The 22,468-nt window shown below is 38.1% G+C and overlaps 1 protein-coding gene across 1 annotated transcript in view; it reads left to right on the plus strand.

The window, feature by feature from the left end:
• SLC35D1 (solute carrier family 35 member D1) overlaps positions 1-22,468 on the plus strand; it is a 54,717-nt gene that overhangs the window by 12,180 nt on the left and 20,069 nt on the right. The window contains exons 9-11 of the mRNA XM_060625290.3: positions 15,175-15,242; positions 16,348-16,426; positions 19,874-19,956. Of these exons, the coding sequence (XP_060481273.1) occupies positions 15,175-15,242; positions 16,348-16,426; positions 19,874-19,956 (230 nt within the window). The remainder of the gene's footprint in view (positions 1-15,174; positions 15,243-16,347; positions 16,427-19,873; positions 19,957-22,468) is intronic.

A 22,468-nucleotide genomic window follows, 5' to 3' on the forward strand; every position in this document is an offset into this window, starting at 1 on the left:
ATTGTTCTTCAGTCAAAGGTAGAAGACCTTATAAAGCTTATAAAGGCCCTTTGTTTTATTCATCAAGAATTCTTTTAAAAAAACAGCATAGATCATCTTGAACATGTATAAATGTTTTAATGAACTGTGACCTGGCTGCTAGCAGGCCTAAAAATGACTCCAAAGTAGGAAATGGAGCTGGTGATCTGACTAATAAAGAGTGCTGAAGAAGTATTTTGTGGCTATGGAAAAAGTGGGAAGAGAAACTAACATTTATTGAGTCCCTATTATGTGTTAGTTACTTTACATATGTAATACAATGCAGTCCCCAGAACAGTTCTAGAAAGTTTGAATTATCTCTGTTGTACCAATGTGGAAATAAGGGCTCAGAGAGACTAAGTAACTTTCCCAATATTATACTGTTGGTGGATAGAGTTAGGGTTTAAACCCAGGCCTGAACTCCAAAGGCCATGGTCTTTCCGCAGTATTCTCTCTCCCTCTAGAAGACTTTGACAGAAATACCTCTTACACTTTAGCTTTGGGGCAAGAATGTAAGGTAAAGTAACCAGGCATGACAGCACAGATGGATCCAAATCTTGAGGTCAGTCTGTACATGAGAAAGTTGGAAGAATTAATGTGGTTAAGTATTCTATAGACTTGGCAAAATGGAATTCTCATTAATTTGAGACTTTGACTAGTAGCTTGTAGTTACTTGAAAAAATTGACCAAAGGAGATATTTATTCATTCCAGAGTGATGATCATTTAAATAGAAGTTATTGGCCAGGTTGTAACATAATTCATGCATATTTGAAAGTTCAGTAACAGTCAACTTGCAATGTTTCTATATGATTGAGAATGTTTACTCATAGTGAAAAAAGTTGCTTTGCTAACTATATTAGAATGAAATTTAGATTTTCATCTTACTGTTTTTTTCTTTTTTATGCAAAGGAGTAGAATTTGAGTAGTCTTTTTGTTATTTCCAACAAAAGTGCCAGGCAAAGGTCAAGAAAGGTTTATTTTGGAAGAAATGTTTTTTTTTAAGAATGACAGAGTTCACCTGAATACTTTCAAGTTAGGGTGATAAACTAATGGAAGCTGAATTTTATTGCTCTGTAATCACACCCTATCAGCGTTTTGTGTTTCACATAAATGTTTGTTTGTTCTCTTACTATTAATTAATATTATTCTTTAAAAACATTTTTTTTAATGTTTGTTTATTTTTGAGAGAGAGAGAAAGAGTGTGAGTGGGAGAGGGGCAGAAAGAGAGAAAGACACACACAGAATCCGAAGCAGGCTCCAGGCTCTGAGCTGTCAGCACAGAGCCCAACACAGGGCTTGAACCCCAAGCCATGAGATCATGACCTGAGCCAAAGTTGGATGTTTAACCAAATGAACCACCAAGGCGCCCCAATATTATTCTTATAATATGTTTACTGGGGTGTACATGGACACACTGGCTGGCAGTCTTAGAATCTCCTGCTCTTTTTCTTAACATTCTCTCCTTCACATGTTCTCCATTTAGCATTCTCAAATAGTTAAGTGTTACTGTGTGTCTCATGGTGTTAGGCTCAGGTGATAAGGAAAAAAGATGAATTAGGTGTTTTTCTTGCTTTTGAGGACCATACGGTTGTCTTGGGGAGTAGACCTGCCAACATCAGAGCAATAAACTGTTCTAGGTTCTGTGGGAGAAGTGTTTTGGGGGCATCTTGGGATGTAAAATTGAAGTGGGTCAATTCTGTCTCCTTGTTGGGGACAAAGTGCCTCATGGAGCTTTGCCTACAAAGTAAAAATATAAGTGATATGAGTAGTGAGTGTTCTTTTAGTAGGTTATGAATTACATTTGAAACTTAGGAAGAATTCTGTTTGACTCTATGCCTAAATTACTTGTATGCTTATGAGACAAGTCACTGCAATTTCATTTTAAGTTCAATTCAGATGAGTATGTCTGAGCATCTTCATTGGGAATATGTGAGAAATATGACCTAGTCCTTGCTACACAAAGAAGACACTGGCATGCTATAGAGATGGAATAAGATCTGGCACCAAAGTGCATGCTTGTCAGTCATACCATAAATATTTAGGTTAGGAAGAAATTGGTGTGGATTGAATATCAGGATTGGCTTTTTAGAAGAGACGGGGCTTGGTTTTCTTACCCACTAAATGCAACAAATAAGGCTAACCTGTTCTGGGAGTTGCTGTTAGAGATATAACTTGGAGAGGTGGTTGAGGGGTTTGCCTTTATTCACCAGCGCAGAAACAATGTCCAGAAGCCACCCACAGACAACCTGACGCATCCAGGAGGCCCATAGTGTTCTGTAAGAGGTTGCAGTTTTATTTGCTCCATTGGAAGATTCAGTTTTATAGTAGTCAGTAGGCTGTACATCTGAAGTCCTGGCAAAAAGGGTTTCATATTTCAGAGGGCATATGTAGCATGATTTCAGATAAGAGTTTTCTAGTAAGTTGGGTTCATTTCCAGTATGTATCTTTAGACTTGTGCTTTTCCTTCACGGTATACATAGACATTCATTTATGTGCGTGTTTTTTTTTTTTTTTTTTTTTTTTTTTTTAAGAGTGGACACTTTTTTGTGGGCCAGCTTATTTTTTTTCTAAGTTTATTTATTTTGAGGGAAAGAGAGAGAGCAGGGCAGAGAGAGAGAGAGAATATCCCAAAAAGGCTCCGTGCCATCAGCGCAGAACCCAATGCAGGGCTTGAACTCACTAAGTGTGAGATCATGACCTGAGATGAAATCAAAAGTCAGATGCTTAACCAGCTGAGCCACCCAGGTGCCTTGGAACAGTTTATCTTTAAATAAAGCTGTTCCCATATTAACAATTTGAGGCTACTTCTGGCCTTTAGGAAGATTTTGCCTATAAGGTATGATGCCTCGTACCTGACAAGATGCTTCCATGTAAATAATTTCCTCAATCCTCATTATATACTTGTGAGGTAGGTTGTTATTTGATTTATAGAGGTTAAGAACATAATTAAGGTTCCACAAGTGGCAGAGTTCAGAACTAGAATCTGTCTGACTCCAGAAAGATCTCTTACTGTTTGTCTGGCTACATCTCTCAGAGCTATTTCTGCCTCTCTGACTTATAGGTTTACCCCTGTTTGGGGCTTCCATGCAGGGCTTTCTCACAGAACAAGCTATTGAATGTGAGAAATGCCTTCAGAGTAATATTGGAAGTGAGGTTTCTGAAGCTTGGCCTTATCATTACTTAATCTTTTACAAGTAATCATATTTCTTTCATTCAACAAATATTTACTGAGTGTTTACTCAGGTGCTATTCTAAATTTAAAAAAAAAAAAAAAGGACCTGTCCCTGCTTAAAGGAGCTTGCAATGCAATGGGTGAGATCAACTAAACATAAATTGTATAATAAAAACTACAAGGAGAAATAGAACAAGGAGGAGAGTGATTGGGGAAGTGCTGCTTGGGATAAGGTAGTTAGAGAAAGCATCTTTCTCAGTTTCATTTGAGCAGGGATTGAACTGAATGGACTGAGGCCAGTTTGCTTGGCACTTCCAAAGGAGTCCTCTAGTTGGAGGTAAGAGCAGGTTCTACGTGCTGAGGTGGAAGTAGGAGGGCCTATAGCTTCTTTACAAGAAGCATTTTCTGAGTAAATGACTACCAGGAGAATCAAGGTGGGTCTTGAAAGATGTGGAAGAAGAGAAACAGAAGGTACATTCCGGGTGGAACAAACATCATGAGCACAGGCATAGCTGCGGGGACCAGCCTCTTCAGTATGCTCAGGCTTTGGCAGTCAAAGACATTGGAGGCCTTTGAAGAGACCTTAGAGAGCATCCAGTTCAAGCCTCTTCTTTCACTGTTGAGGAAGCTGGGGCCCAAAGAGGGCCTAGGACTAGAATCCTGAATTCCTGACTATTACTAGTACTCTCGCTTTTCCCCACCACGTCACACCCTTCCAAGTTGGGACAAGGGCTACATACAAGAATTTGAAATTTTCTCTGCAGATATGACAAGTCCCTAAAATTTATGACATAAGGGATAGAATGGAGAGAATTTAGGGCAGAATGCAGAAGCAACATCCAGTTCTGTCCTTGACCACTGTCTGATTTTGGACAGGGCCCTTCTGCTCCCCTACCCTGCTTTGTGAAGTGTAAACTGAGTAGGTTGTATCAACTGAGGTGGTTAGCTCTCTAGGTAGGGCCCTTTCCTGGGCTGAGACAGAATTTCTGAGGAGCAGAAGGTATGCCAGTGTGGAGACTAGGCTGCTGTTCTGATGGTTGGCATGAGCCCAGCTGCTCCCTGACTCCTGAATACCAATGCTTATAAACTTGCTCTCATCCGTTGGACTCCTGGCTTTCTTGACCCAGAGCCATTTTGCATGGAAGCTTTGTATGTATTCTATGAAAAGATCAACAAGATAAATTGTTAAAACACAGTATAAAACTGAATATGGTATGCTACATTTTGAATAAGAAAAAGGGAACATTGTATATATACATTGTATTCACTTATTTAAGTAATGAAACTCTGGAAGAATATACATAAGACTAATAAAGTAACCACCAATTCGTGTGTGAGTGTGTGTGTGAGAACAGAATAAGTATAGAACAGGAATGGGAGGGAGACTTCTCACTATTTGTCTTTTTATATTTTTTTGATTGTAGAGCCATGTGAATGTATCTTAAATTACATTTTATAAAAGGAACAGTAAGAAAAGGATAAAGTTTTTCTATAAATAATGACTATCCTATGATGAATCCTAAAGTTTAAGATAACTGGGGGTGGTGGGACAAATTAATTTGTTCTCATTATTCAGGGTTGCAGACTGTTGACCGAGCATGCAAATTAAAGCAAGATCAGATCCAAATTATTTTTTTTCAAAATCTCACTGTTAACTTTAGAAGGCAAAGGAAAGAAAAGTTCCCTGTGTTAGGACAGGAATCCAGTAAGAGGGCTCTGAAAGGTCAGCTCCCCAGGGAGGCAGGAGTTCTACAGAGCGGTTGATAGGGCTGACACAGTCTTTAAGCAAGAATTGAAGGCCAAGGAAGAAAAAACGTAAATTACCATAAAAATTGAAAGGCAGGATCCAATTGAACAACGTAACCTAGTGAGCCCATAATGCAAATCCTTGGAAGCTTTCTGAGAAACCAAACATGTGTGTGAATGTGTTTGTGTGTGTGTGTAATTTTTTAAAAAAGTTTATTCAGGTTCTCAAAGTCCTGGCTGTACCAGAAACCAAGGAACCAATATAGTCAACATTTGGTTTTTGAAAACATGGCTTCTAATTTTAAAACATTCTCTTTCTTAAAAACGATGTTTACAAAAGCCAGCTCACTGTTAATAAAAGATATCTAGTTAACATAGATAAAGGTAGATAAAGTATCAGTTGACTAATTGCTTTCCAAAGTGTCAGTTAGGACAGACTGTGTTTAAACTTGTTAGTTGTTGCCTCCAGAAGGGAATGTCTGCAGCACAAAGCCAGTGATTCACAGTCACAGGAGCTGGAGCCTGGCTTTCTGACAGCACACCCTGCTAGGTGTTCTCATGTAGGGAAGGAGGAACAGACCCCTTGCTGTAGATCTCACAAGGCTGGTACTGTAGGCACTGGTACATTGTATAATGTCTTCATTATACCACTGGTTAAAATTACATGGCTCAGATGAGTTTTACAGGAAAAGTGGAGGTGTCTCTTTTTGCTGACTAAATAATGAGGAATTTTAGGCTGTTGGTTTAGTCCAGAGTTACCAATCTTTTCTGGGTCACTCTAGACCATACAGGCTGATTTCTCAAACCCTGAATTATTCTTTCCACATACACATGTCCTTTCTGCTTTCTGGGCATTGGCATCCTCATACCAAACAAGTGGGTTGATCAGTTATTCTTCAGTTATGAATGACTAGATCTTTCTCTTTGCCATACATGTTGTTTGACTGACAAAGTAATGTTTTTAACCATTGTTACCTTCGAGGATATGCCTTTTTTCAAATAAGAGTAAATGACCCTGTTAATAAGCTGGAATGTGTGGTTTTGCAGTTATATGTAGATTTTATGTAGGTGGTAGAGCCTTGTGAGCAAAGGTAGTGAAGATATCTGGGTCCCAATTCCTTGTCTGAGCCAGGAGGAGGTGGAACAGAAGTGGTGGCAAGTAGTTACAGTAGTGCGGAGGATAGGGTGGGTAACCCAGGACCACTGGCTCCATGAACTTGTCTGGCTTTCCCAAGGTAGGGAGGGAACCTTGGAGATCATTTGCACTACTGATATTATCTTCTGCCTTAGTCAGTTCCCTAACAGTTTACTTTCTAGGATCACATGTTTCAGTTTTTTTCTCAGTAGATTTCTGGGGAAAGAAGTTTCAAAATACAATGGTGTCATTCATCAACTTTTCCTTATTTACCATGAAGCCTAAAACTGAGCGATTTGTTTATTTTTAGACCTTATAGTAAACGAGTATCAAAGCTTATAAGGTTTCAAAACATGTAAGAAAATATGTCATTCGTGCTTTGGATTTTATTTCAAATAAAGTTGGTGACTCTGCTTAGCAAATTTTCCTTGGAGTGAGAATGGTTATATCTAAGACTCAGGTGAACACTGAAATTATTACATGCTTCTTATTAGGTCAGGGGTGATGAATTGGTGCTTATGTTATCCTGTGTTCATTTGTAGACATTGTCAAGTAGTTTGACGATGCTTCCTTGCTAAAGCCCAGGAATAGCTCTGACTGTTCACCAGGGTAGTGGTTCAGACAGCCAGAATCAGTTGATTAGAGCTGGGAAAGAAGACAAAAAAATCTGATTGTATCCCTAGACTTGGTTTTACTGATTATGTGATGTTAGTGCCTAATCTTACTCCTATACTCCCTTTCTTAATTTCCTTAACCTAAACAACTAGAGAATACATTTTTTTATTAAACTTTTTTTTCAAATATTTTTATTTAACCGAAAGTCTTGTTCAAACCAAATGCCTAATTTTCAGAAATGGTAGGTCCATATAACCCATTTGCCCATTGATTTATGCCACGTACTTTTTATGCCTGTGGTGTGTATTGGCTTGTGGTATTACATTGTACCACCAGCACCTGTAGAACCAGAGACTTCATTCAAAACAGAAGGAAAGCTAAGCATCTTTGTATGTGCAGCTGTAATCACAGCCATTTGAAGATTGCAGGACTTGTGGAAGGGAGCCCATCGAGCTCTGTGTCACACAATGACCAAGCAGGTCATTTTGTTCACAGTGGCTCTTTATTAGCTATCTTTGGAGGCAGACATTTTATTTGGTTTTAACTGTCCCTCCCCCCATCCTTGATTAACAAAATATATGTTCACTGTGCCTTCTGTATTTCCTGTCTTAGGGAGAAGACAAATATGCATGCAAATCTATCACTGAGAGATAACAGTTGTGATGGAAGTATGTGAATTTTGTATAAAGTGTCTGCATTTCATTCTCTGAATTGATTTCTCACAAGAGGCAGATGGAGCAGACTGTTGTCTATATTTGTAATCTAGGTAGAGGCTTAGAGAGGTTAAATGACTTTATGATGGACTCACAGAAAATTAATGGCAGATTTAGAATTTAAATGCCCACTTTTTGGCTCAGTGATTAATAACGATAACTATGTGAAGCTATCTAGAAGAAAAAACTCAGAACATGTTACCTTGCCTTTGTTTTTTCTTGGTACTTAACTAACAGAACAGGCACTTAATAGCTGGATGGTTTGGGGAAAGTTACTTAACATTTCTGAACCCGGAAGTATAATAAGCTCTTAATAAGCAGTAGCTTCAATTGTTTTTTTATGCTATCTTTATGATAGGGAGTAGACTCCATTCTACTAAGGTAGTGTTTGGGTCATATTTATCCTACAGCTATACTTTCAAATGGCTGCTGCTTGTTCTGTTGTAGCCAAAGATCCATTCCTGTGGCAAAGCAGAGGAATGCAATAGGCTGCTTCTGCTGTAGAGTGGTTTTCTCCAGAGACAGGCCTAGTATTTAGGGAGGGAAAACAATCCTGTGAGAATTGTTTTTCAATTTTTGAATTCTATGTAAATTGAATCGTGTTCATGGGATTTATTTTAATATTCTATAGATACAGTTATTATGTTCCCAGAGGGGACTGTACAGTATATATTTGGGGCATTTTTCCAAATAAAATGTAATGCTCAGTGTAGAAAAACTTGGGCTTGAGTGTATACACTCAAGCCTACCATGTATTAGCTATGTTACCTAAAGTAAGTTACTCCTCGTCTTCTGGGGATAAGAAGGCTTGGCCTTTCTACCTCACAGGGTTACTTGGGGATCAAATGACATGAGGTATGCAGAAGCATTTTGTAAACTATAAAGCACTCCACAAATAAAAGGTAGTACTTGTTTATTGTCACAATTTGTTCCTTCATTTATTAGCAAACCTGAACTAAATTGTCTTCAGCACAGTACCCGCAGGCCAACTGTGGGACCTGGCACATGACGGGGACTTAGTAGATTTAAAAATACAAAATGAAACCAGAAGAAATGTTTAGAGCTAAAGGAGGGAAGGAGCTCAGGTATATAGAGAGTTTTATTTGAAGCCTTTGCCAAATAACTGATTTCTTTCCATTCCTAGGTCACTGACAAAAAAAATTAAGGTGCACCTGGGTGGCTCAGTCGGTTAAGCATCCGACTTAGGCTCAGGCCATGATCTCACAGGCTGTGAGTTCGAGCCCCGCATCGGGCTCTGTGCTGACAGCTCAGAGCCTGGAGCCTGCTTCGGAGTCATGTATCTCCCGCTGTCTCTGCCCCACCCCTGCTCGTGTTCTGTCTCTCTCTCCTTCAAAAATAAGCATTAAAATTTTTTTTTAATTAAAAAAAATAGAAATGATGTTTACATGTGAAAACTGACATTATTTATTGAATGAGATGGACCTCCTTCATACCATTGTATCCATAATTATCTTTAATTCTGATAGCAACTCTACAAGATAGACTTGTAGAGTTATTTCTCTTATTATATGTGCAGAAACTAAGGTTCAGAGAATCCTCATGGTCCATCACACCAGCTTATTCTCTTAGTGACTTTGGAGTAAAAGAGTAGCTTATCTAGGAAAGGAGGATAATTTAGAGTTGAGGAAAGTTCTTAGGCCTGAGATTTCTTTTTTCTTTTCTTTTCTTTTCCTTTCTTTTCTTTTCTTTTTTTTTTCTTTTCTTTTCAGAGAGAGAGAGAGGATACGTACGAGTGGGCAAGAGGGGCAAAGGGAGAGAGAGAGAAAATGAGAGAGAGAGAACTTCTGTGCTGACTGTGGAGCCTGATGCAGGGCTCAGTTCCTCAACCCTGGGATCTTGACCTGAGCTGAAATCAAGAGTTGGACGCTCAACTGACTGAGCCAACCAGGTGCCCCAGACCTGATATTTCTTTTATGTGTTTCAGTTTGAAGTAAAGTCTCTCCTTATGAAGCTGATCTAACACTCATGTTAGAGTTGGAAGAAACCTTAATGTGCACCCAGTTTAACTTCCCTTGCAGAAGCTAATGCTGGCATAATGAAACAGTGGTGAGGTGGTGCAAGATACTGGGCTTCGGAATCCTGGTGTGCTGCTTTTTTTTTAGGTACAATGGCTTCTGTACCAATAACCCTCCGAAAGATACTTCTTCTGTGCCCACCTGCTGGTTTTCTGGGTTATGCCTTTCTCTTCAAAAAAAGAGAAACTAAACTCAATACAAAAACTAACAAGTTATAGGCCAGTAAAATGACTTTTGCCATTTTAAGAAAATTTAAAATTATATAGATTTAATCTAAAACTTTAAATCTAGTAGTGTGTACAAGTAGTATGTGGGTGTATTAAATGTTCTTCTTTTCCCATGATTTTTTTTTTTTTTTTGAGAGAGAGAGAGCATGAGGAGGGGAGGGGCAGAGAGGGGGAGACAGAGAGAGAGAGAGAGAGAGAGAGAAAGAGAAAGAAAGAAAGAAAAGAAAGAGAGAGAAAGAAAATCTCAAGCAGGCTCCATGCTCAGTGCAGAGCCTGATGTGGGGCGATGTTATGATCAGACCATGAGATCATGACCTAAGCCAAAATCAAGAGTCAGACACTTAACCGACTGAGCTACCCAGGTGCTTAGGTGTGTGGGTGTATTAACAAGTAAAGTCTAACTCATCTGCCAGTAGAAAATGATACTAAGCCAGAGATCATGGATGTTTAATCCACATCAGCTATTTGTACCTAACACTTCTAAATGCTTGGGGCTATGGAGAAATGACATATATGACATAGTTCCTGCTCTCAAGGAATTTATAGTCTTGCTGGTAGAGGCTGGTCTCCTGAGTCCTCCCAGCCTGTACTTTATTGTGTTTTAATGGTTTTTCGTCAGAGAGGAGGGTGTGTTTACAGGTATGAAAGTGCATAGAATGAGACTATGACTTCTTTCATTTATTCTTCATCATTTTACAGTTATGGAACATCTATTCATTATCACTTTGTTAAGCACTGTGGATACAGAGATAAACCATGAAGGCATTCAAAGTGTCTGGATAGATGATCATGAATATACAAATAGTCACATACATACACGTACTTAGTCACGTACATGCAGTGTCAGTGATAAAAGTAGCACTTAGTGTTCTTGACAGTTTGGCAAGAAGGAGCCTGATATGAATGCAGGTTTTTGTGCAAAGCTTCCCAGTGGAGGCGTCATATGAGATAGGTTTATAATTCGAGTCAGTAATTGAATTTGGTCTTTTGCTTCTAGCCATGATGGCATAACAGGGACAGGATTTACCTTTCTGCCTGAACCTACTAGAATACCAAACATATATGAAAAATGTTTTTCAGACATTGGACAACAGGTGGTAAAGGATTGTGGAGAGAAAACGGATGAGAAGAGAAAAGAAGTACATAAAAAAAGACCCAAATGAAATTTTAAGGAAAAATATAATAACCTGAATTGAAAAATAAAGTAGAAGGTATTAAACAGCAGATTAGGCAGTACAGAAGAAAAGATCAGTGAATTAAAGAAATAGCAATAGAAACTATCCAAGATGAAACACATGGAGAAAAAAGGACTGGAAAACAAATGAACAGATTACTAGTGACGTGCAGGGTAGTATCAAGAGATCTATAATATGTGTAACTGTAGTCCTGAAGAAGAGGGTGGGTAGAAAAACTTTTTGAAGAATTAATGGCAGATGTCTTTCCCAATTTGATGAAAACTAAATCTACACATACAAGAAGCTCAACACAAACTATAGTAAACACAAAGTATAGTAAACGAAAAGGAAACTATACCATAAAGAGGGACATTTCATAATGCTGAAAGAGTTAATATATTAAGTAGACATAACTGTCTTGCATATGAATGTGCTTAATGAGAAAGCCTCAAAATATCTGAAGCAAAAACTGATAAAACAGAAAGGATAAGTACATTATTGACAATTATAGTTGGAGATTTTAACACTCCTCTTTCAGTAATTGATAAAACAACTAAACTGAAAGCCATTAAGGCTATAGAACACTTGAACAACACGATCAACTAATTTGACCTAATTGACATTTACAGAACATTCGACTCAAAAACAACAGAATATACATTCTTTTCAAGTGCACATGGAACATATACCAAGCTAAACTATATTCTGAGCCATAAAATGATTATTAATAGCTTTAAATAATTGAAATCATAGAAAGTCTGTTCCCTGGTCAGGACAGAATTAAACTAGAAATTAATAACATAAAGATATATGGAAAAATCTTCAAATGTTTGGAAATAAACACTTCTAAATAACACATGGATCAAAGAAAAAAATCATGAAGAAAATAAAACATTTCAAACTGAATGAAAATTAAAACACAACATAGTAGGGGCACCTGGGTGGCTCAGTTGGTTAAGCATCCGACCTCGACTCAGGTCATGCATGATCTCATGGTTTGTGAGTTCGAGCCCTGCGCTGGGCTCTGTGCTGACAGCTTGGAGCCTGGAACCTGCTTCAGATTCTGTGTCTCCTTCTCTCTCTGGTCTTCCGCCACTCACAGTCTGTCTCTCTCAAAAATGAATAAACATTAAAAATTTTTAAGACATAACATAGGAAAGCTTATGGGATGCTGCTAAAGTGGTGCTTAGAGGTGAATCCATAGAATTAAATGCATATATTAGAAAAGAAGAAAGGTCTAAAATCAGTGGCCTAAGCCTTTCCCTTTAGAAACTAGAAAAAAATAAGAGCAAATTAAACCCAAAGTAAATATAAGGAAGGTAAGAGCAGAAATCAGTGAAATAGAAAACAGAAAAGCAATAGAGAAAAATCAGTGAACCTAAAACCTGGAGGCCAATGAAAGTTCAGTAAAATTGCTCAACCATAGCCAGTTGATCAGGGCAAAAAGTGAGAATCCACAAATTATCAATATAGGGAATGAAAGAGTGATATCATTACAGAGCTTGCATATACTAAAGGTATAATGGAATATTAGGAACAACATTATGCCATAAACTCAAAAACTAAGATGAAATGAACAAATTCTTTAAAAAGACAAACTACCAAAGCTCACTCAAGAAGTAGATAACATGAAAAGCCCTATTCTACTAAATAATTAAAAAGCTCTACTAAATTAAAATAATTAGAAGCTATTTAGCTTCTATTTATGAGGCTATTTAGCTCTATTTCTCTTAAAGAAACTGAATTTTAGTTAACCTTCCCAAAAGGAAAACTCTAGGCCTTGAATTAATTAATTAAGGGGGCTTAATTAATTAATGGGGCTATTTAGCTCTATTTCTATTAAGAAATTGAATTTTAGTTAAAAACGTTCCGAAAAGGAAAACTCTGGGCCTTGAATCTGGAACAGATTGTCTCTCACAGCCCTCAGAAGGAGCCATCCCTGCTGGCACCTTGATCTTGACTTCCAGCCTCCAGAGCGTGACACAAAAGTTTCTGTTGTTCAAGTCACTCAATTGGTGGAACTTTATTTATAGCAGCCCTAGTATAGACTTAAATGTAGAGTTAAAACTTAAAACTTGAAGAAAATATAGGAGAAAATCTCTGTGAAAATCTCAGCTTCATAGGAAAGTCATAAAAAGCAAGAATTGTAAAAGATAAAATAAGTTAGACTACATCAGAATTAAATTTTTTTGTTTTTTAAGGCATCATTAAAGAAATAAAAAGGCAAGCCACAGATTGGGAGGATATATTTGCACAACCATGTATATAATATATAATAATCATATATAATATGTAATTTTTTAGAAAATACACAGTCATATATATGATAATCATATATATGTGTGATTTTTATATATATATAAAATTAAGAACTTGTATCCAGAATATATGAAAAATAACAACTCAGTAATAAGACAAATAGATAAATTTGGGAGATTTGGACAGACATTTCACCAGAGAAGCAATACTGATGGCAAATAAACACATTAAAATATGCTCAGTCAGGGCACCTGACGGGCTCAGTCAGTAGAGCATGTGACTCTTGATCTTGGGGTTATGAGTGTGAGCCCACCATTGGGTACAGAGATTACTTTAAAATCTTTTTAAAAAAACTTAAAAAAAATAAAATATGCTCAACCTCATTAATCATTAGAGAGAAAAAAAATATGTTCCACTTCGTTAATCATTAGAAAAATTCAAGTTAATATTATAGTGAGATACCATTTACTTATACTACAGTGGTCTCATACAGTTCCAAGTGCTGATGAGAAGGTAAAGCAATAGGAACTCTCATAGAGTGCTGGTGGGAGTACAAGATAGTATAGTTATTTCATCAGTTTCTTAGAAAGTTAAAGATACATTTACTGAAAGAACCAGCCAACCCATTTTCTAGATATCTACCTGAGAAAAATAAAAATGTCCACAGAGATTTGTATTCAAAGGCCCATTATAGCTTTATTAATAACAAGTCATGAAAACAACCTAAATATTTAGTAACTGGTGACTAAATAGATTGTGGTATAGTCATAAGATGGAATACTAATCAGTAATAAAAATAAATGTAACAAAAATGATGCAACAGCATAAGTGATTCTCAAAAGCATTATGCCAAGTGAAAAGCCAGACATAAGAGTACATGCTGTGCAATCCCATTTGTAGGAAATTGTTGAAGAACAAAACTCTAGTAACAGACAATAGATCAGACGTCGCCATAGGTTATAATCAGAGGTTGTAAATTTGGGAGGGGATCACCACTTAAGTGGTTGATTTTATTTTTTGCATATTATGCCTCAACAAAGAAAGAACCTTGAACAAATTGAGTGTCTACTGTTTGCTGTGTTAGGAATTTGCTTAGGTAGATGTGATGTGGGTCCTCCTGCAGGAAGCTGTAGACACTGTGTAGAAAGACTTGCAGTTTGGAGAGAGGGTCCTAGAGGGAAGTACTTCTGGGGCAGAGGAGAGAGTTCTTATCAGGAAGGCTCCATATAGTGGCTGCTTGCGTTTTAGTTTGATCTGCCAACAGGAGTCAGGAGAGTGTTGAGAAGGACATTCTAAGCAAAGGCACATGAGTGTGAAAATGCGTGTTACATTTTATAAACAATGAAGAGCCTCGTATTGCTGGAGCCTTGGAGCTATGAGAGTTATGTTGAAGTGACAAGAATTGAAGCTGATTGGGTTGGCAGAAAGATAAAAGGTGGAGTGTTTATCGTATTTGCTTAACAAATTGATATTGTAAGAGACGTTATGTACTTTAGAGGGAAACCTTCCCTCTTGGTTGAGAGATGAGGTGATCACTACACCCTTTCATTTCTCTTCACTCCTTTGCTTTTAGCTTAAAAACAAAACAGCAGCAAAACCTTGCTTTTACCATCAGCTGTTTTAAAATAGTAATTCACCCTGCATAGACCTCAGCCAAATTTGTGTAACTAATGCTGTATTTGAGTTTTCACATGTTGTAGGAAAGAAGTATGTTTCAATGTTTGAGAAAGTCTTTCATACTAGCCATCTGGGAGAGCTGCTCAGATTAGCCAGATCTCAGATACGGCTTCTGCCTTCAAGCAAATGTCCATTTCTTTGAACCAACAGGGAGAAGTACAAGACCTTCCTCACATTACATTTTAGAAAGGAAACCTTCTGAAACTGCTTTTTTGGTTCAGCTCCATATATGTCAAATTCTTAAACATCACTCTCTATCCCTTGAGTGATGAAGGGAAATGTATATGTGTGTGTGGTGGGAGCAACATAGGATTTTTTTCCATGGGATTTTGATTAAAGAATAGGACAGCTGATTTTGAGGGCTTGCTCTACAATCTGATACTTTTCTTGTGTATTACAGGCAATGGATTTTGAAGGCTGGGCCGACACCCTCTTTCTTCTGCAGTTCACTCTCTCTTGTGTGATGGGGTAAGCCTTTGTTCCTTGTTAGCAGATAGTTTTCCTAGAGAAGTTTGTTCTGGGATCCTTTTGCTTCATTCCTCAGTATACTGTTCTGTGTCTTGAATGTATCAGCATAGGATAATTAAACTTCCAGGTTCAGGTGGTTTCACAGCCCTTGGGAACGTAGCCCTAGGGGCTACTAAACTGATCCCAGAGTCATACTCAGAAGGATGGAGACAAGAAACGAATACTTACCAAATAACCTAGTATGTGATAAGCACCATAATATTTCAAAAGGCATTATTTTATTTCTATATTAATCACTGGACACATGTTTCTGTCCACCTACCTATGAGAAAGTAGGCTCAGAACTCAAGTAAATTGTCTAAATTTGCACAGTTAGCAGGCAGCAGTGGCAGCCTTTGAATTGGGGGCTGTCTGACTCTCTCCACCAGGTTATCTTTCTCTCAGAAGAGTGTATGTGGAAAATAAGAGGGTATCTGCTAATGTGCCTCTTCTCTTCACCTTTGTATTTCCCTAATGAATTTTTTCCTTGGCCAGTCAGTTTAGTTGGTGTTTATGACTAGATCTGGCACAAGCCAGGTACATGATGAGCAAGTGCTTCAAAATAAAATTGACATGGTGCATTGGTACTCCAGCTTGGAAGCCTTGTAAATCTGGCCGTTCCAACTGCTGGGCCACTTAGTTGTTAAGTGAACCTGTAGCCCCTCTTAAGGTAGTGCTGATTCGGGTTTCTTCCATCTTTAAGAATCTCTGTTGCCTCCTGGTCCAAGGGTCATATTGTCTCATGGGAGGTGCACACCTGACTCGTGGTCTGTGAGCTCAGCTTTCTATCTGGGTTAGGTGACTTAGTGGGAATATAATATAAAAAGAGTATTCAGGATTTCAAGGGTTTGGTGAGGGTAGCTGGGGAAAACACCTGGTCAACAAATGGACATGTGTTTCTTTTTAGTGAGATTTTTAAAATCTAAAGCTGCAGTACATGCAGGGGTGAGGTGGGGAAAGCTCATAGTGACTACAATGTGCTAGCATGGCCAACGCTGTTTCTCTTGGCTAGAGATTGCTATAAAGTAAGCAACTGGCTCTTACACCTCTTCCTTCTTCATTCCAGGTTTATCTTGATGTACGCCACAGTACTCTGCACTCAGTATAATTCTGCTCTTACAACTACAATAGTTGGCTGTATTAAGGTGAGTTGAAAAAAATACTGTTAGCTTTTGGGTACCTGCTTTGTTTTAAAGTTGTTACTTTAAGTCTCTCTGTGGTCTTAAGCCCCTATAATCCTTTTTTTTCTGACAGAATGTCTTGGTTTGGCAGATTGTGGTGATGGTTTCTAAAATGATCTTTAAGAACTCAAGGGGGTATAATCTCCACTTTCAGGCAACTTGGCTTTGAGGAGTATGGGAAAAGAAGAATGTGTTATCTTAGTGCAGAGGAAGCAGAATTAGGCTTATTTCAGACAGGGTAGGTGATAGGCTTGTCCCTGTAACCCCCATGAAAACTGTTCTGTTCTCTGCCTTACTCAGTTCTGGCTGTTATAGGGAAAGGGTGCCTGCCAGAAATTAATCAAGGGATTTTTCCAGTGCATGAGCCAGACCTTAAATGGCCCACTTTTAAAAGCTGTGTCTGACATTTCCAGTGATGTCATTTCCTCCAGATCCCTTTTATTTGAGGGAGGCTCATTTGTCTTCAGCCAGGAGAGCCAAGTTGACTTGAATATTGAGCTGAAGTTAGTGGCTTGAAGCCTGAGGCCTGTTTCATCTGATTTTGTGCTTCTAGTGCTTTAATCTCCAACACCACAGCATGCCAGATTTCCAAATGAATTAGCAGGGTAGGCTTGCTTTCTAAAAAAGGTAAGACAGAGCCGGGCGGGGGTGGGCGGGGGGGTAAGACAGAGAGGTAGGCCCTTGATCATTTGGGGAAAAGAATACTATCCCTTGGGACTTCCTTTCTGATTCCCCATTTGTCAATAGTGAGGGAAGGGATTGCACAATAAAGTTTTCATTGCTCTGCTATGTTTCCCTTTATATCTCCATGGAGTGGTGTCCACTTGCCCTCACTTTGGAAACTAGATTTGGGTTAAAATTTCAGAAGGTCTGTGACTTCAAATCATGGAATTGGAGTGTTTGGTGTAAATAAAATTCTAAATTAAGCTATAACTAGTTGTGTGAATTCCCATGAGAGCCAGAGACAAGTTCATCTGCATTCAAAGGCCTAGGCTGCTAAAATAGTTTTAACCCCTCAAGTTAGCTCTCAGCTCTGTTTTGGTTTTGTAAAGTAAATGGTTCAAGAGCAAAGTGAATGCAGAATAAGAACAGCAAGAACCTGAGAGACAGGCCAGTTGTTGTTACCAGTTTTTAGCCAAAAAGGACAGTGTAGGAAAGTCAGTGTTTCCTTTTTTTTTTTTTTTTTAAAGATTTTTAATGTCTATTTATTTTTGAGAGAGACAGAGACAGAATATGAGTGGGTCAGGAGCAGACAGAGAGGGAGACACAGAATCCGAAGCAGGCTCCAGGCTCTGAGCTGTCAGCACAGAGCCCAACGAGGGGCTCAAACTCACAAGCTGTGAGATCATGACCTGAGCCGAAGTCGGACGCTCAACCGACTGAGCCACCCAGGAGCCCCAGTCAGTGTTTCTTTTTAGTAACGAACCTATTTGCTTAAGATTTCTTAGTGTATTTTCTTTTTATTTATCAGCATGGAGTACAAATATAATCACACTCTTATTAACATACAGTCCAGTACCTTTCTTTTGATATTTCCTCCTCCCCACACAACCCTATTAATTTACTCTGTCCCCACGGGGCAGTTTTACTTCCAAAGTCTAGAGGGAGGGAAAAACTGGACTGTTGGATTAGTTTACAACCACTGTTGGTCCTCGCTGCCTTGTATCACTGCTGAAGGATGTCTTCCATCTTCAGACGGGAGTGCGCTGCTGCCCTTGCTGGTTCAGAGCTTCATGGGCCACAGGGGAGTTTCTTTCATCAGCCTCCCAGTCACAGCCCTTTTAGCTCAGTCACTGCCCCAAGAGACTGTCAGTATTTCTTGTTTTTCTTAATCATGGTGGGAAGATTATGTAGGTTACTTAGTTAAAAGTGGAAATTCCTGGGCCCACCTCATATATACTAAATCAGAGGCTCTAAAGTAGAACCTGGAAATCATCATTTTTAACAAGGTTTCCAGGTGATTCTCTGGTAGACTAAAGTTTGAAACTTGCCGTCTTAGTTTTCAGTTACTAGCATAGATTCTTCTGTGGTTGCTAGTAAGTTCTGCTTTGGGGGCATTGCTGTCTTTTCCTGGTTGATTTCGAGCAGCAAGGTTTGGATTCTGAGTCCTTTCCCTATCTGTAGCTCCCTGGGCAATCTATGCAAATTAACCTGCCTTCTCTCTAGATCTCTGTTCCAAGTGAGATCCTGTTACACATTTTCTCAAGTTGCCTACTGACCTTATTTACTGTTATATGGTATTTATTTTTATTTTTTCCCCTCAAATAATAAGAAAAGCTGTTCTAAGGTAACTTGCTTAGACCTAGAAAAGGTTGACATGATTTTGAATGTTCTCTCAAAGGGCACTCCCATTATACAATTAATTTTGAGGTTTCTTTTTGGCCTTTTAAACATGCTGTGGTAGTTCTGCTTCCATAGGCCCAATCTAGGAGAGCCCAGGTTCTAAAAATGTTTGTGACATTTATCATTTACGACAGCTATAATAGTGGAGAGGGAGGCAGTGACTTGTGAATGTGAAAGAGAGAAGGTTAGGGAAGAATTGAATAATAGCTTGAACTTTGGGAAAGTTTATTTCACCTCTGTGGTCTGAAGATAATTGAAAGGAAGCCAGAGAAGCAGATGTTTACACCTAGGAGCTTAGGGAATCAGGAGAGGTAATTTTAGGTATGCTACTTTGAGACGACTTTTCATATGTGGTATTTTTTTGTAAGTTTATTTATTTATTTATTTTGAGAGAGAGAAAGAATATCCCAAGCAGGCTGCTTGCTGTCAGTGCGGAGCCCAGTGTGGGGCTTGGTCCCATGAACCTCGAGATTGTGATCTGAGCCAAAACCAAGAATTGGACACTTAACTGACTCAACTGAGACACCCAGGCGCCCATCATGTGTTTTCTTAAGATACCAAAGAAGCTGCCTCTAAAAACAATGTTGATGTTGGTGAACTGCCTACCATCCCCTTTTTCCTTTTTAGAACAAGAGGGAGAGATGCTTACCTGTGAGGTTTTCCTGCTTCACTTTCCCCTCACAAGTCAATGGTTACCACAATGGGAGGAAGAAGCATTCTTTTCTAAGATTACTAAATGTGCATTATTTTTTCTACCCCTAGTGTTTCTCTATTTAAATTTATAATGTCAGCCTATAACATGAGACAGGGAAAGTGGATAATCTTGTGATAATTATCAGTGAAAGCATTTAGCTTTTGGAGATTTAGATTGGGAAGAAGTTAATGTCATTGTTTCCTTATTTGTGGCCTTACTCATACTATGCTCATTTTAGGATTGGTGGGTTTTTCTGTTTATCTGATTTTATATTTTAAGGATAGGCATTTGGGCCATTGTGTGGATGAGTTTACGTGAATATTGAAAAGCTCATTTAAACCTGTGTAACAGCATATTGCTGTTTTTCTTTGTAGAATATATTAATAACTTATATTGGAATGGTCTTTGGTGGAGATTATATTTTCACATGGACGAACTTCATTGGCTTAAATATCAGGTAAGTAAAAATATTTAAATGTAACCACTTTGACAGGAGGGATTTGGATACTCAAATAGTATCACAGTAAGGGGCTATTTAATGCAAATTTGTTTCTTTATTAAACTTTTATGGAGCACCTACAGTGTATTATATATATTTAATGTCTTCACATAATGCTTTTTAAGAAATGGGGATAAAATGGTTCCATATTTTATGCGCACGCTATTTAAGGGATCTTTTCTGGAAGCTAAACTCCTTCTAGCCTTCAAAGAACAATCCTTTACTTATACTAGATGGTAGTACAGTGTTGTCAAGAAAATTCAGGGCTAAAGAATAGCAGCTCTGTTAGAATTGCTTTATATGTGTCTGACCTTGGACATATCACTGGATTCCTTTAGACTTTATCAGTGGTGAGGGTGACTTGTATGAAAGACCTTTTTCAGTTCCAGAATTGATTCCATGGCTTTAAATACTGTCTATGTGCTTGAAAATTCTCAAATTTGCATTTGGGCCAGACCTCTGTCTTTAACTCCAACTTCTATGTCTAACAGGCCACTTTACATCTCTAGCTAACATGTCCAAACCTGAAGTCCCTATTATTTTCTCCAAAGTGTGCTCCACCCATAGCCTCTGTATATCAGCTGATGCACACTCTGTCCTTCTAGCCTCTCAGTTCCAAAACCCTGGAGTCATTCTTGACCCTTCAGTCTTCTACCCAGTATCCAGTGTATTCACAAATTCTCTTGGCTCTGCCTTCAGAATAGATCCAGAAAACAGTCACTTCTCACCTGCATTGCTCCCAGCATCATCTAAGCCACCAATCTAGCATCTCTTGCCTAGTTTACTGCCTAGTCTTCTCCACTTGCATGGTTAACTCCTTTATGCCTGTAAGTTTTTGCTCAATTGTTACCTTCTCATGGAAGTCTACCCTGACCACCTTGTTTAAAACTACAACCTGCTCTTCCCCTTCTGATGCTGTGTTTTAAACCCTCTTATTCTATTTTTCTATTTATCTTTTCCAGAGCACTTAATCCTTTAATATACTATAAAATTTGCTTATTTATTGCCTATTTTCTGTCTCTCCTGTTAGAATGTAAATTCCATGGGGGCAGGGATCTCTGCCTATGTAGTTCTCTCATTTCTCAAACTCGTAGAATGAATCCTGCTATTGCTTAATAAGTGTTTGATGAATCCTATGTGGATTGGTGAAAAAGCACTTTGGAAACTATAAAGCTCTCTAACAGAATATGGGAGTGTCATCTCTTTAATTTACAGCAAATTATATTACCTGTCTGGGCTCTTATTTCTTCAGTATAAACAACTATTGATAATACCTATTCTACCCTGTTCTACCTTCTTTATGAATGAACATGAAAATTTAGTACTAATACTGGTAATAGGCTAGTAACTCATTGTTACTCCTTCCCTGACATTTATTTGCCACTATAGTTATTTATCTTTTAAAGGAAAAGTCATTCATTATTTGTGGGTGTAGGAGTTGGGGGTAGTGGTGGGTGTAATGTGTACTTGAAGATTGTATATTATGGAAGGAAGATGAGTAGTTCAGTCTTAGACCTTGTTTGGAGTTATAGTTCTGATGCTTCCTATCTGTGTGACTTTGAGTTGTTTATCTTTTCTGAGCTTCAGTTTTTTTAGGTGTTAGGGGTGAAAATACCCATATCTCTTGGGGCACCTGGGTGGCTCAGTTGGTTAAACAAACGACTCTTGATCTCAGCTCAGGTCTTGATCTCATGGTGGTGAGTTTAAGCCCCGCACTAGTCTCCATGCTGGGTGTGGAGCCTCCTAGTTAAAAAAAAAAAAAAAAAAGAAAATGAAAGAAAATACCTCCTTAGACTTGTTAGAATGAAGTAATCTAATATAAAGTACCTAACGCACTGCTTGACATCTGTGTTTAGTAAATACCAGTTTCATTCATTAATATTCATGAGAAGGGGCCAGGATGTAAGGAACAACTTGTTGGAACATTTCTGACTTGGAATGTGATCTGCGTTTCATTCACTTCTAAAAATTTGGATTAAAGAATCTTTTTAGCACTATATAGACCTGAGTCAGAGATGCCTTGATTTTTGTTATGTTAGCTTCAAATAAATAATCTTAACAACCAAAATGAAGTGAAAGCTTCTGTTTGCATTTTCAGATCTCTGCAGTTCAAATTGCTTTTGAGATGATAAAAGTATCTTATAAGAAAACTTAGGTATCTTTTTTTTTTTTTCCACATTGCAGGCTATTAAAAGTGTCTGAGTATTTTGGAATGTTATAACATTTGCCAATCTAAGGTAGATCAAAAGCAACATCTTGAAAATTCTTCCAGTAGAGTTTCTTTTTGTGTTGGGTAGTACATTTTAGTTCTGGTTACACAGTACCATTTTGCTAGCAAGGATCTTTGGTAATGATAATCATGATAATGACTGTCATTGGTACTCTGGCCCTAGGTAGTATTTTTAATAATTTTTAATTGCTTTCGCATTTTATTATAAATTTTACATATCCTATCTCTTCAGTCTCTTTT

The sequence above is a fragment of the Panthera onca genome, chromosome C1 (genome assembly GCF_046562875.1).
Source record: "Panthera onca isolate mPanOnc1 chromosome C1, mPanOnc1 haplotype 2, whole genome shotgun sequence".
Lineage (NCBI taxonomy): Eukaryota > Metazoa > Chordata > Mammalia > Carnivora > Felidae > Panthera > Panthera onca.